The 16,303-nt window shown below is 38.8% G+C and overlaps 1 protein-coding gene across 1 annotated transcript in view; it reads left to right on the top strand.

Moving 5' to 3' along the window:
- DMGDH (dimethylglycine dehydrogenase) overlaps positions 1-15,378 on the top strand; it is a 66,289-nt gene extending 50,911 nt beyond the window's left edge. Inside the window, exons 15-16 of the mRNA XM_020290117.2 lie at positions 7,066-7,200; positions 13,339-15,378. Of these exons, the coding sequence (XP_020145706.1) occupies positions 7,066-7,200; positions 13,339-13,551 (348 nt within the window). The 3' untranslated portion in view covers positions 13,552-15,378. The remainder of the gene's footprint in view (positions 1-7,065; positions 7,201-13,338) is intronic.
- Positions 15,379-16,303: the final 925 nt, after the last annotated feature.

Genomic DNA, 16,303 nt, shown 5'->3' with positions numbered 1-16,303 from the left:
TTTCTATTTATAGTAGAGATGGGGTCTCGCTCTTGCTCAGGCTGGTTTCGAACTCCTGACCTCAAGCAATCCACCCGCCTCAGCCTCCCAGAGTGCTAGGATTACAGGCGTGAGCCACTGTGCCTGGCCCCAAATATTTCTTGAAGCATTTGAATTGTGGCTGTGCCACTTACCGCTTCTAAGACTAAGCAAATTGCTTAATCCATAAGCACTTTGGTTTTCTCATCTATAAAATGAAGAAAATACTCACCTCCTAAGTTTGTTATAAGTATTAAATGAGACATTTGGTTTCTCACTAAATGTCAGTTCCTTCCTATCTTATAGAATTGAATCTGAACAAATTATTTAGGGAAAAGCAACTATATGTGAAATCCTTTCAGTTTTTTGAGACCCCAGCAAATAAATTATTAGGTCCTTATTAAGGACTCAGTTCGTCATGCTTTTCTTATTTCCTTTAATAATGACTTACTTTGCATTTTGGCTTAAGTGCTATGCTTAAAACACCAAACAGGCAATTATTCTTCGTTCTAGTGTAGAGGATGAAAACTATTATGAAAACTCTATATGTAATAGTTGCTAAAGCAGTTAAACGTAAATCTGATAAAGCCACAGGTCCATTTCATAGTTTTCCTTTGAATCATTAGATTAAAAAACTGAAAAATAAATGTTCGCTTTAATATTGAATCTAGTAAAAGTCTTAGAACACTGGTAAGGAGGGCTATTTTAGTTTTGAATAATCTGGTTTGGTTTGAATGTTATTTAACCTGATTATTGGCCTTACTTAGGAATGATATTTTAATTTTTTTCCCCAGGTTTCTATTTTATCCTCTCCTTTTAGCGAATAGTGTCCCTTTTCAGTTATACTAAAGACTTTTTTTTTTTTTTTTTTTGAGACAGAGTCTCACTTTGTTGCCTAGGCTAGAGTGAGTGCCATGGCGTCAGCCTAGCTCACAGCAACCTCAGGCTCCTGGGCTCAAGCGATCCTTCTGTCTCAGCCTCCCAAGTAGCTGGGACTACAGGCATGTGCCACCATGCCCGGCTAATTTTTTCTATATATATTAGTTGGCCAATTAGTTTCTTTCTATTTATAGTAGAGACGGGGTCTCGCTCTTGCTCAGGCTGGTTTTGAACTCCCGACCTCGAGCAATCCGCCCGCCTCGGCCTCCCAGAGAGCTAGGATTACAGGCGTGAGCCACCGCGCCCGGCCTATACTAAAGACTTTTGAGAAGGACTTCTTAACTGGTCAGTAATTTTGGTTAGAAAAATGCTAGACAAGTTGTTTCTTTTAAATTGCTAAGTGCAGAGAATGAAAACTTCATGTATGTGGGAGTGTTCATTTCTCCAGCCAACAATAACAGACTTTAGTTGCTAAACTAATAATTTAACATTTTGCTATCAAAGAGATATTGAAATTGTGGTGGTTGTGAATTTGTGTGGAATGTTAAGAAGAACTGCATAGTGGAAAAGAGACCAAGAGTTTAGAAGCCTGGGTTTGAGGTTTGGTGCTAACTCACTTTGTCACGGTAGCCAAGACCCTTAACTTTGTTGGGCTTAAGTTTTCCCATAAAAAATGAGATTGAACTAAGTTTTCTGCTTGCCTAAGGACTGCTGTGATTCTAATTCTGTGAATATGAAGTGAATAATGCTATACTTTGGGCCAGGCATGGTGGCTCACGCCTGTAATCCTAGCACTCTGAGAGGCCAACGCAGGTGGATTGTTTTAGCTCAGGAGTTTGACACCAGCCTGAGCAAGAGTGAGACCCTGTCTCTACTAAACAAATAGAAAGAAATTAGCTGGACAACTAAAAATATATAGAAAAAATTATCCAGGCACCATAGCACATGCCTGTAGTCCCAGCTACTCAGGAGGCTGAGACAATAGGATTGCTTGAGCCCAGGAGTTCGAGTTTGCAGTGAGCTAGGCTGCCACCACGACACTCTAGCCCGGGCAACAAAGTGAGACTCTGTCTCAAAAATAAATAAATAAAATAATTCTATATTTGTCTTGATGGGGAGTGTTAAGTCAATCCGTTCCCCCACAGGAATCCAGTATACAGCTTTATCAGTGTTTGTGAGAGACGCACAGGTGCATAGGGCACTGTTCAACTGATGGAAGAAAGTTAAGATTTGCATAGACTGCAGGTGAGTTACGCCCACATGCTTTACAAAGGGATTCCTGCCAGTATTATTTATATGAAGCCCATTTAAAATGAGAAACTTTTCAGGAAAGTATTGAGGGACGGTGGCAGAGGCCTGCCACCCAGATCTCCTTCTCTGCTCTGCTACTTGCAGTAGCTGGTGACCAGCAGGGGCTCTCTGCAGCTGTCCCCAGGCCTGTAAAACCCAGGAGCATGATTCCACGGCTGGTGCCGGGCCTGCTTTCCAACGGAAGCTTAGCTGGGATGCAGGATGTTACACTGATTCATTCCCTTATGTTTTTAGAACTTTTGATATTTAGGTGAAGAGGATTTTGGCCAAAAAGTTAAATCAAACTGATGACTTCCTTGACTTTTCTGACGGGTTCTGACCCCACACAGATGGAATAGAAAAGGTCTAAGATCACATTTTCATAATCTCTGCCCTGATCCCAGATAGCCTGCTACCCTGACTCTTCATGTCAGACCCTACCACTGCTGCTGTCAAATCTGACTTTACAACATATCTGAGAACTCTCCATTACCCTAAGAACCACAACCAAAAATATGCTGATTGAATTTATTTCATTTACATGTCCTTTCAGGTAACATGTATGCTTTTAATAGGGCTAATAAGAGATAGGTAATTTTATTTCACTTAAAATCTACTTAATATATTTTCATATAGGTGGATGTTATATTTATGTTAATATGTAGTACAAATGGCTCTTATTGTAATGGCTCTTATTGCTACTTAAAATTACTAAGTTTTTTTTAAAAGTCAAGACTATTTTTAGGCTATAGTCCCAGTGCCCCAGCAATGTGTACATTTTTCAAACACATTAACAGCTAGTTATATAGTTAATTTGGCAATGACTCATTAAAGAAATATATTTCCATTCTTGGGTCATCCTGAAAGCACCAATTTTAACTACAACATTAACCTTCAGACACATTTTCTTCTCATTTATAATTAATAACTATATAGTAGAGTAAAATCTACAGTCTTGGGAACAAAGCCAAGTAAAATGAGAATGAAATGCCATTACCTCACTTTAAATCTTCCTAAGTGAGGAGCCTAGTTATTTTGGGAAAGGGGAATTATGTCAAAGGGCAGGTGCCATCTCCTATCTGTGCTGTAAGTCTGTGTTTCTTGTTTTCAATGATTTTTCTTGTTGTTTTTATTTGTTAGAGTATTGTTTTCACTCATGTCTGAGGATGATGTTACTGACAAAATCACTTCCTTATTCGGGGTTATATGGATATAGATGTCAAATTTCATATTAACCTTCAATGATGTTTTAAAATACTTTCACATAGTACAAAAATATTATTATGTAATAAATGTCATTCAAAATTGATTCAGATGACCTAGAAGAAATTTAAAAGAAACATTCTCCATTTAGAGCATTTATATTAAATATCAGCTGTGCTTTCCAGAGACAGACTCCAGGCCCAACATTTTAAAAAAGATGGATAAAATCTAAAAGTGCTGATTTACATCACCATGTAACTGAGCCTCAGTTTACTCTTCCATAAAGTGGTGATCCAAATATTGGTCTGATAGGGTTGTCATGAGAATTAAATGAGCTCAGGAATGTGATGCTCTAAGCACAGTGTCTGACACACAGCAACTGCCTAATAAAGTGTAAATGTTACTTATTAATTTTTTAAGTGAATTTACTACTGTAATTTTTTTTCTAAAGAAAGTTTTCTGCCCCTACCCTTTGTATTTCTCTCCTGATTAGCTGATACTTACCTGATGTTCCTCCTTAGCCTTTAGTAAAATTGCGAATTTGGCAAAGGTAGAGTTAGGCTCCCCTTCCAACACATCTGGCCCCTCTCCCGGCACTTACCCCCACAGCTCTCATCTGGCTCCCCCAAAGGCCCCCCTTTCTGAAAGCCTTGGTCGTGGCCAGCTTGCCCCACATCTCCTCCAGAGATGGAGCAGATATTGGCTTGAGTGGCTCAGTTAGGGTCACTTTCAGTAGAGGAAAAGAACAGGGTTGGGACTCCTGAGGTCTTGGTTCTTAACCAGTTCGTTGATTGCCTATCCTAGGCTGAGTTAATTCACTGCTTTCAGACCCTAAATCCACCATCTGTGGGCTGTTGTGAAGACTAAATTATAATGTAAGTACAAGCACCTGTGGACAAGGCTGTGCAGACGATAGTTATTATGAAACTTACTCAACTTTCAAAATGCAACTCAAGCAACTCCTCTCTGTGCAATCGGTGCTGACAGAATGCTGCCCTCAGCCCAGGTAGAATGCGCCATACTCTTCCTTGGGCCCCCACTGTCCACACCTCTATCGTAGCATCTATAAGCTTGCATTTCTGCTTCCACATAGTAGACATTCTTTGTTTTAAATTTACAGAACGTTTGTGATTTTTACACTCTCATACAACAAACAGAACCAACCATGAGTCATGTTTTAAAATTGGGATCACTGATTGGTGCCATATACTATCATGTGCCATGTTCTACCATGTTTCCAACAACCTCAAATTGTTCTTTTCTCCTCTGGTATGTTGAGGAGATATAATAATTTCAGGGCTGGGCATGTTGTGATGTGTAGGGAAGAGGGTCACATTTCCCCAGGGGCTCCCCTGAAACTATAAGACCATGTTCTCTTAAGATCTGAATACTCCATGCCTAACACAGAATCTGACATACAGCAGGGGTTTAACAACAGTTGAATAAATAATTAAAGAAAATTCTTTAACAGAGGACTCAGAAGGATTAAGAACCTTCAAGATCTGAATGAGTTCCAATAATAAAGATTCAGATTTTATGACAGGAGGTGAAGAAACAATTTAGGACCTGCTGGCACTCCGCAAGTCACACTGTATAGTGCATTGGAGCTCCATATTGGTGTAAGTGCTTTTCCTCAAAATAAGGCACTTGTATTCATTGTTGACTCCATTATTGACTCCTATGTAGACAAGAACTCTAAAAAGTACCCCTTGTCATCATTTATCTATGGTGGCACGTCTCCTTTTAAAAAGATAGCAAAACATTTTGTTGTTATAGCATTCTTTCTATATTCAGATGTACAGAATGTATATGTGGGGGATTACACCAATACCGTATTTTCCTTCAGCATTTGGTTCGAAAAAATCTGAGTATAAGTAAACTCATGCAGTTCAAACCAGTATTGTTCAAGGGTCAACTGTACATGTTTTAACTATAGTGAACTTTGGTTTGTGACTTTTGTTATCATGAATTTATCCTACATATGAATTCAAATAAATCAAGCTCTTCCTGTGGTTTTTTTTTTTTTCCTGTGTGAAATGACATGAATTCTAGTCTTCTTTAAATTGTTTTGATCTAGCTTCATGATAAAGTTTTATCATTGGTTCTCAACATCTGGATCACCCTGGGGAAGGAGGGAGTATTAGACTTTGATTTTGGACATTATTTTAACATTGCCTAATGGAAACTAGCTTCCTGTGTAGGTCGGTAATTTAAAGTTCCAATAGCCATAGACATCATATTTCATTGTGGGGTCATCTTTCAGGCTCTGAATCAGTAAAGGAGCAAACTAAGGGGGTTCTCAGGTAGAGAACCCCTCCTGCCGCTTCTCTGGGAGGTTAGGGGGTTTTACTGCACTTAGTCCTAAGTATTTCATGTGCAGAAAGAACTATATAAGTCCTAAATGTTAGTGAGGGGGGACATCATTGGCAAGAAATACTGCCAATTTCTTACAGCCAGTGAAGAAATTAAAGTTTGTGCTTGCTTGCTCTCTCTCTCTCTCTCTCTCTCTTTCATCTGTATATGGGAACTGTTTTGAGAATCTTGCTTTCCACATTGTAATCTCTCATTAAATCTTCCTCGCCAGAGATATGACTTGTATATCACAAATTCCCTCTCCCCTCAGCCAAGATAAGAGATGCTTGTCTGAGCACAGCATTTAGAAGCCTCACCCTAGCGTCCCTCAGGGAACTCTCCTTGCTCTCTCTTTACCTCTGACTAGCTTATCACACTTGCCTAGTGTCCCCTGGCATCTGGTTGGGTAGAACTGTATCTCCCTCATTAGCTAAGTGTCTCCACTGAGGATCATTGCTCACCTCCATACTCTATGCAGTTGTAAGTTGTATTACTAAAAAATGCAAAAGTCTTCAAGTTTGTCTGATTCCTACTTTTTTTTTTAAACACATAATGGATTCAAGGTTATCCCTGTAACAATGTCACTTTTACTCACTTGCATGGCCTTGGGAATAACCCTTACTGTGCCCAGGGGAGTGTATTAGGACTCTGTCATGTGTTGCAATGGAAGAAGAAGGGGGAAAAAAGGTCAAAAAGAACAGCGTTAGAGAATAAGCTCTTTCATCGAAATGTCTGTGTTTGTTGTTGTTACCCGCACAGGGCCCAGCTAGCATGATGCCTCACACAGAGCAAGGGCTCAATAAATATTTCCTGGATGAACTAATGAATGCAACCCAATGGGTTAATACATTCCAGGGACCATTATTCTGAAGAAGGAAAAAAATATTCTGCATTTTGGGGTTGTTTTAGTGTCACACTAAAAAAAAAAATGTCTTTGCTTCTTGTAAAAGCCTTCCTATAGGTAGAAATTGAGTTGCACTGTGCTCACTGACAGCCTGTGTCACTGTCCAGCCCTATTACATACAAGGGTCACTTTCATAATCCACCATCACAACATGCCTTATGTTTTTCCGCCTAGGTGGTTGTGATAAAATTGTCGTCACAAGTTATTACCCTTAAGTCTAACATATTCTGAAGGAAAGGGTGGCTGAGACTGTCATTTGAGGACTAAGAAATATTTGTCTAGACATTTGATCCAATCTGTATTTTTATTTAATGTGTAATTGGCGAGAAAATAGCAAAGACAAATTTAAATGCATGCATCTCTAACCTTGTCACAGTGTCTGAGCATTCATTCATCATCATTATCTTGGATTCCTGCAGCCCGCAGACTTCATAGGAAAGCAAGCACTGAAACAGATTAAAGCCAAGGGGCTGAAACGAAGACTGGTCTGCCTCACCTTGGCAACAGATGATGTTGATCCAGAGGGAAATGAAAGCATCTGGTACAATGGCAAGGTGAGTGCCGAGGACCCCACTGCCAGGGGACACAGCGTCTGCAGCAACAGAAGCTCCCCTCGGTCCTATATGTTTCCTTTCATACTCTTTTGCTATTAATTGATTTATTTATTAGAGGGAGGACACACTTGATTTCTGAGCTGACATTGAAGAAAGACAAAGCAATTAACTGAGAGGAAAATGAAATGCTAGTCATTTTTGGAAATATAAAATTCTTTATGTTTTGTTTAAGGAAAACAAACCCAGAGATTAAAAAATACATTAGACAACGAGGGAGGCACAATTTAGAGGGTAAAACGATCGATTTGCTTGCCACATCCGTATCTGTGAATGCAAAAGATGGGTTTTATAAAGAATTTGGCCTTCTGATTTGGCTTCCCATGAATCTTTCAGAAGGAGGCAATTAGCATATTAGCAGGAAAAAATTCCACATGAAAACATCTTTGACAATAGAGGGCAAGACTTTAGAGAGTAAAGTGAAAAGTGGAAACCATTTGATTCTTCAGGAGGAGTAAAATTACCTTTTTCTCACTTTGGAATACTTTGGGATTACCTTCTCACTTTTCATTTTCTCTGTTTGTACTCACTAAAACCAGGGTTAGTCAGATAACTTATCAGTGGGACTTCATTTTCTCCACTTTTTATCACCATTTGTAAAGCCCAGCTGGGCTCACCATGTGGACCTGTTTTGGCTGGTGCTTTCAGGCATATGTGGGACCCCTCCCTTAGGCCATGGGCAGGCACGGCCCCGGCAGGGCTCATCAGAGCAGCTGTTCCATATTGAACAGGGTCAACTGGTCCATGCCCAAGACTCAGAGATTCTGTGCCCGTGCTTGTTCTCATTTACTGCAGGCTGCTTAATATTACTTCCATTTTCTCCATCTCTGTAGCAACAAAGAGAGTGCTAGCGGTGTGGAAAGCCAGTGGTGTCAAATCACAGCCTTTGGGTTACTAAAAAATTAGCAACTTGGGCTAAGGCATGGACCAGTTTGATGTAGAACTGACAGCTCCTGAGTTCTTATTCTATACCAGATATTTTTCATGTACTCTCTCATTTAATTTTTTAACACCCCTGCCAGATATGTATGAGCATCTCCATTTTAAAGATCAGACTTTGGGGGCTCAGAGAGGTTAAGTAACTTGCTTGAGGTTACACAGCCAGTGGTTGATGGAGCTGATTTCTAACCCAGGTCTAGTTGGACTGTGAATTTCTGGTCCTTTCTTCTAAGGGATGCCAAATATTCCAACCTGTTCTCTTTTCTGCCTCCACTGATGTTCCCCTGTAGTCTCTTAAGAATTTAATTATATACTCACAATTCTTGTACATCTGAGTAGCAGGTGGATGTTATCAGACACTGTGAAGCCAACAGACTTTTCTCAGATCTCAAGTTCCTTCACCGTTCTGTCAGACTTGACAACTGACCTTCTTCCTTTACTTCCTTCTGAAATTGGGTCGAGTTTGCTCTTCTGTTTGAACTATTCCTACTTTCCTCCTTATCTTCTCTTTGTGTTATGTATCTCTGGTTCGGTCCTCTTTTCTTAATATATGTTCCTCCTCCAATTTCAGATTTGCCCACAAGAATACTACTGATAACCAGCTCTGCTACTAACTAACTGCTTGACCTGATCCTGATCCTGATCTCTGAGCCTCAGTTTTCTCATCCATAAAATGGAGCCATTGGAAGAGATAATGTCTAAATCTCTTTCTACTGTAATTTTTTCTCAAGTTGTTACATTTCCTCCATTTCATCTTTCCATTGTTTTACATTCTTTACTCTATGCCCATCCAACTTTCTCAGTACTTCCTAATACAGTCTATACTTATCCTTCCACCAACATCCTGTTTCACTTAGCCATGAAGTGAAAGAGATATTATGTTATAATACTCTACATGCAACTCCTGCATCAACCATGATCAAATGACAGATTTTTAGCCATCTTAAATATGATGATTCCCCAATTAAAGTTTTAAAAACTCTGAAAACCCAAGTTCCCAAAATTTTATTTCCTTTGCCCTGTTTGTACACTAAGTTTATATGCCGTATATGTCATCTTTCCTGCCACATGCCATCTGCTTATAGAGCTGCTAATCTAATTATAGGATTATATTTCTTGGATTTCCTAATGTGCACTTGCCTGCTTTTTGATGCTTAGTAGGGTCATCATTTTATCATGCAGATGGTTCTCTTTTTGATCTTTTTCAGGGGCCCTCCTTTGATCCTCTGTATACTCTGGAATGATAGGGAATATTTTTTTGCTTTTTATTTCCCAACTTTGTCCTGATTTGTCCTGCTTTTTGTATTTGGTATTTTATTCTTGCAAATATCCCCAGTGCTGGAGATAGAGTCCAAATTTATTTATTTGTTCAACAAATTTTTGAGTATCTACTATGTGCCAGCACTATTCTAGGCACTGGGGATATAGCAGTGAGCAAAACAGACAAGAATCTCTGTCCTCATTGAGTTTACATTCCAGGGGAAAGAGAGATAATGAACAAAATAAATAAAGTATGACATATGGCATATCAGATGGCAATGAATGCCTTGGGGAAAAGTAAAGTCCAAATGGCAGTGCTAGAGAGATTATAATTTTAAATTAGGTTTAATTTTTAAAAATCAAGGCATAAGACTGGTCATGAGAAGAGTTTGTTTTTGTTTGTTTGTTTACTTTTTTGAGACAGAGTCTCACTCTTTTGCCAGGCTAGAGTGTGGTAGCATCAGCCTAGCTCACTACAACCTCAAACTCCTGGGCTCAAGCAATCCTCCTGCCTCAGTCTCTGGAGTAGCTTGGACTACAGGCATGGCCACCACAACTAGCTAATTTTTTCTATTTTTAGTAGAGACAGGGTCTTGCTCTTGCACAGGCTGGTCTCAAATTCCTGAGCTCAAGCAATTCTCTGCCTCAGCCTCTCAGTGTGTTAGGATTATAGGTGTGAGCCACCACATACAGCTGAGAAGGGTTTTCATTATGTTTGGTGGCTTAGTTATAAAAGAAGCTTAGCTTGGAAGGAAGTTTTTATAAATTTTTTTTTATTTTAGCATATTATGGGGGTACAAGTGTTAAGGTTACATATATTGCCCATGCCTCCCCTCCCCCCTCAAGTCAGAGCCTCAAGCGTGACCATCCCCCAAACATTGCACATCTCACTCATTGTGTTTGTATATATGGAAGGAAGTTTTGAAGAAGAGGTTTGTGGGGGGAGTTGGAAGGTTTAGAAGGTTTTTCTTTTTCATTATTTATAAACTAAAACACACAGGGACACCAAAAGAAAACCATGATACATCATCCAACTTAAATTATGTTAACTTCCTTCAAAGGCCATTTGCCATATTGTCTTCTATAAGTCTGTTAGAGACTTCTCATAATTTAAGAGAGGAATGAGAGAGGGTTAAAAATAAATGGGAATTATTTATGTTGGTAAAAAAGATAGTCAATGTTCAATTTAACAAAGAATAAGAATCCACTAGGCAGAGGGTGGGGACAGGTTGTTCTTATACTTTATTGAGCAAAAAAAAAAAGAATGGATTAATTGAACCTGGAAGATTTTAAGGTAGAACTATTTAAAATTTATGCACAGGAAAACATTTTCCCTGGAGATTTAGTAATAAGATAAAAGGAAAAGCCAGACTTCTAAAATACTCTGGGCTGCTAACCCCCGGATTAGAGAGAAATTAAAGTAGAAGTGAAAGTAAATTCTAGCAGAAAGCAAAGCATATTTTAAAAATAGCACTCACAAAATAAGGACTCTATTCCTTTAGGTTACTAATGCAGAAATGACTGCAAGATGCATTACTGCTGGGATGTTAGGAGGTGCGAAGGGCTGAGGAAATGGTGCATGTAGTCTCTGGAGGGCAACTGTGGGCTTTTGACCCAGTGAGTCAGGGGATAGCACCCTGAGACTTTGCTCAGGTCTTTTCCTGTTTTCTCAAGATAAGGCACAAAAAGCAAATCATGTTAACTCTCCTAGGGCTCCAAACCCAAAACTCGGTTTTACAGACTGGGAAGTGAAACCAAGGTTACCAGGAAAGCCTTTAAAAGCAATGATCCAACCTCCCTGACCCTATTCCCTGCCTATACCACTTAACTATGATCTAAAAAAGAAAAGCAATTTTAAAGCATGTGTCATATCTCGACAAATCTATTCAAGTTTGTTGCTGTTTTTAATCAATCAGTTCTCACCAGAATAAGTTTGGAAATCATATGGAGAGCTTCTGATTTGGGGTTTCAAAGAGATAATTTAAAAATGGGACTACAGAGATAGGAGTCTACCTTTAAAGTCATAAATGTGTTAGCATCTCAAAGATTAGAAGTGTTATAGTAGGACTGTTGACTGTAGTGAACAATTTGCTGAGGCAGCTAAACAATCACCAGGCTGATTCATATCTGTGAACGTTTTGAACACCAGCTCTGAGCACTCACTGTGCTAGACAGCGGGGCTGGAAGGAGCAGCGCAACATTGTGTGGCCAGGAGAAGCCATTGTGAGCAGGGGTATATATCATTTTCTGTTTTGTTGTCTTCCTTTTATTTTTTTTTTCTATGCAGTATTTTGACTTGACAATTTTTCAAATTTTCTGCTTTTCCTTCTCTTTCATCTTTTTTATTAAATATGGTTTCCATTAACTGTCTTATCTTCTAGTCAGGCTTGTTATATTGATTTTTTTTTTTGATGGCATAAATCCTTTGTTTTTATCTCCTGAGATTTTATTTTGTTTTGTTTTGTTTTTTGAGACAGAGTCTTACTCTGTTGCCTGGGCTAGAGTGCCACGGCCTCAGCCTAGCTCGCAGCAACCTCAAACTCCTGGGCTCAAGCGATCCTCCTGCCTCAGCCTCCCAGGTAGCTGGAACTATAGGCATGTGCCACCGTGCCTGGCTAATTTTTTCTATTTTTAGTCGTTTTGGCTAATTTCTTTCTATTTATCGTAGAGATGGGTCTCACTCTTGCTCAGGCTAGTCTTGAACTCCTGAGCTCAAGCAATCCTCCCTCCTCAGCCTCCCAGAGTGCTAGGATGACAGGTGTGAGCCACCGTGCCAGGCCCATCTCCTGAGTTTTGATTCCTTATTTAATATTGTTCTCTGTTTTGCCATCCCAAGTTACCTTATTTCATCCACTTTAGTTTTCATTGTTTGCTTCTTTGTTCATCCCTAACGCCATGTCTTCCCTCATCCTGGAAGATTTCATCCCACTTCTCTGCCAACCTAATTCTACCCACCTTCAAGTATAGAAGAATTTTTTGTTTTGTTTTTTGTTTTTGTTTTGCAATGAGATCTCACTACATTTCCCAGGCTGGACTAGAACTCCTGGGCTCAAGCAATCCTCCCACCTCAGCCTCCCGAGTAACTGGGATTACAGGTGTGCCCCACCACACCCGGCTCTTGGCTCACTCATTACTCTTGAAGTGTAAAGCTGTGGCTTCCTGATTACATTTTCTTGTATCTCTTTGTTAATTTCCCACTTAAGCTGTATGGGCAGGTACCAGGACTCCTCTTATTTCTCTACGGTGTCTAGCAAAATATTTTGTACATGGTATGACTAAAAGTGTTAAAGTTACCATTTATGTAAGTGCCTTATACTGTTAAATATTAGATATACTACATATAGTCTTTCATATAGAATGTTTACTTCACACTGACTACTGATATATTAAATAAATAGTTTAATTCTGCACTGTTTTGGCAGGCAATTTTCTAAACCCCAACGGGGACAGTTAACTAAGTTTCCATTTGGATTTTTAGATGTTCCCTCCTCTTATCTACTATTGCCATGCTAGTTTGATGATAGAGGAGAGGGTTTTTTAAGTTTAAAATGAAGGTACCTCAGTCTTGTTCCTATCAGATTTCTTGGTGTGAAACTGAGCAAAATGGTGCTGGGTATTAAGAAACTAAGTGCTATTACTTAAAAATGAGAAGTTTCAGAGTAATACAGATGTGTACCTTGAGAATTATTTTTCATAATTTGTAAATTTTCATTAATCTTCTCAAAATGTGAAAATTTTCTCCTGTGTCTTTGGTGTTATCCCCACAGACAGCATTTCATAAAAATTCCATATTGTAAGTTGACTCTATAGTTTTTTCACCTGGGGATGTGGAGCACAGAGCTGTGACTGAGACACTGGGGATTGTCGGGTCTTGTTTTCCAGGTGGTCGGCAACACAACATCTGGAAGCTACAGTTACAGCATCCAGAAAAGTCTGGCTTTTGCGTATGTCCCTGTCGAACTAAGTGACGTGGGACAGCAAGTGGAGGTGGAACTATTGGGCAAAAATTACCCAGCAGTCATCATACAAGAACCCTTGGTATTGACAGAGCCAGCCAGAAACCGGCTTCAGAAAAAAGGTGGAAAAGTCCCTTAGCAATCAACTGAATTATAGTTTGCTATATGACTGTATTTGAAATTATTATAATTGGTTTTCAGGGGAATAGAGGAAATCAAGAATTCATTTCAGAATCATCATAATCTAGATTTAGAATCTTAACAAAACCTCTGATTTTCTAAGCAAGATAAAATAATGGATTAGTGACTTACATTGTTCTTTCAAATGAAGAAATTTGAAATGAATGGTTTTTATTACCCCATATTACTCAATCAGCAAAACATTTAGGTGTTTGCTAATATACAATCATTGTTGTAACTGAATTTAAAGGACATTATCTAATTTTAGTAATATATGCAGATGATTCTTGATAGCTGAAAACAAATTAATAAATTATCTTTTACATAAAAACAAATACAATATTGTTGATGGATTTACTTCCTTGAGAAATCTTTCCTTAGGTGGTGTTAGTTTTAATTTTTCATAATATATCTATGATGAGAACAGTACATTTTATTTTTTTTTTTTATTTATTTATTTTTTTTTTTTGAGACAGAGTCTCACTTTGTTGTCCAGGCTAGAGTGAGTGCCGTGGCGTCAGCCTAGCTCACAGCAACCTCAAACTCCTGGGCTTGAGTGATCCTTCTGCCTCAGCCTCCTGAGTAGCTGGGACTACAGGCATGCGCCACCATGCCCGGCTAATTTTTTATATATATATCAGTTGGCCAATTAATTTCTTTCTATTTATAGTAGAGACGGGGTCTCGCTCTTGCTCAGGCTGGTTTTGAACTCCTGACCTTGAGCAATCCGCCCGCCTCGGCCTCCCAAGAGCTAGGATTACAGGCGTGAGCCACAGCGCCCGGCCAGAACAGTACATTTTAACATCAGTATATAACTAACATTTGTCTTCAATTCTCTGAAATATGTATTATTTTCTTAATGAAAGCACCTTTATAGGACATTAGTATTGCCTTTTCAAAGGTTGTTTTAGAAGAGAAATTACAAAAAAGAACAGAGTCTTCTAACAAAAGTGGTACTTGTAAACCTTCAGAAATGAAGCTGAAACATAAATAGATTGTGCCAGTACAAACACAGTTTGAATACTGAGCACCTCTCTTTGGGACAGAATTAATGCAAGTTGACATCACATGGTAGTGTTGCGAATATCATTTCGCAAAGCATTTGACAAAGCAGGTCAAACAAAAACTTAAGAGCTGACAGGATTGTCCTTAGCTCTATATACTGTAAGAAAAAAAATCTACTTAGAAATAATTCTTTGATATGCTTCTTGAAATTATTTGGGTTTAGTCGACCAAATAAATAAAACAATTTTTGTAAAAGGTGGTTTTTCATTTATAATTAATTTATAAATATGCATTTGTTACACATTTATTGAACTTTTCCTAAATATTAAAAAAACTCAATGTGAAACATGATAATATTCTGTAATTAGAGTAAACTTTAAAATGATTTGTTAACTTGTAAGTTTTGAAATGGTGCCAAGTTTACATTTTAAATGTTTTATAACAGTAATCATGTATTAGAACTTTTCAAGATGCCATTTATTTCTGTTTTGTAAATCCTCTTACATAAGCAAAGAGGGAAATCCCCTCGGTAACAAACATTTCCTAACTATCTCAAATGTTATGTAGGCTCTCTGTCCTAGTTCCCGTGTTGGGTGCTGGTTAAAGCCTTTGTCTGAGAATTGGGAGATCCACTTCTCATCCTCTGTCTTTCTGTAGCCCTTTAACTTCATGATGGTTACTCACCATTTCTGGGTTCTTCTCTGTGAAATAGTAATAGGTTTAGACTCTCCCAGTCTTTTGCATATTATAATGGCAAGAAGAAATAAAGTTCAGCAATGAATTCATGTCATAAAGTTAAAACAGCACTAAAACCAATAAATAATAAGAAAAGAACATTTAGACAAATATTAAACTTTTAAGGAAATTCTACCCGCAGCATAAAAGAAGTCTGCTTCCTAATTTCCTTAAGATTGTTCCCTCTTTTATAGTATGTTAGGTGCTATTAGGTTTTGAAGGTCATCCAACCCCCACGCCCATCCGACCATTGTCCTGGCCTCAGCACCAGGTTTAGCATCCACTGACCAGGGACCTGCAACACAGCTTGTCCTTGAAAAGATAGCTGAGTCAACCAGATTTCTTCCATGAGAACTTGAACTGTGAACCATCAGAGAATAAGCTGATTAGTACTAAAAGCTGAGGCTGCAAAGATACGCAGAAAGAAAAGTCATGAAGCCTAGGAGCAATAAGCGCTCCCCAAAAGGAGGAAGACCCTAAGAGAGAGACAGAGAGAGTGAAAGGTCAGTTCCTGAAGCTTTCAGCTTCTTGGCCAGTTCTTGAATAAGAACCTTGACTTAAAAGAGCCCAGTTAAAACCACTAGCTTCTGGAAAGTGGACCATACACTGAGAGAGGCCTCAAAGGAATGGGCTCAGGGTTAGTGTCAGCCTTGAGCAGCCAACAACCAGCATGTTTGAAAGTACTCCAGTAATGTACAGAAGCCTGTGTCTACAGCTGAGAAAAAACATTCTCAAGAATGTGATGATGAATGATAGGCACTTTCTTCCCTTGAAAATACACAAGGGTTGGAAAACACTGCAGTCTTTTCAACTGAGACCTTACAAGCCAGAAGCAATTGGGGCCTCATTATTAGTCTTCTCAAATAGAATAATGGCCAGCTTAGAATTTTATATCCTGCAAAGCTAAGTTTCTGATATGAGGGAGAAATAAAGACTTTCTCAGACAAACAAACACTGAGGGAATTTGTCAA

Source organism: Microcebus murinus, chromosome 11, assembly GCF_040939455.1.
Source record: "Microcebus murinus isolate Inina chromosome 11, M.murinus_Inina_mat1.0, whole genome shotgun sequence".
Taxonomy (NCBI): domain Eukaryota; kingdom Metazoa; phylum Chordata; class Mammalia; order Primates; family Cheirogaleidae; genus Microcebus; species Microcebus murinus.
Note: the sequence above shows the minus strand (reverse complement) of the source record. Positions and strands in the feature narration are given on the sequence as shown.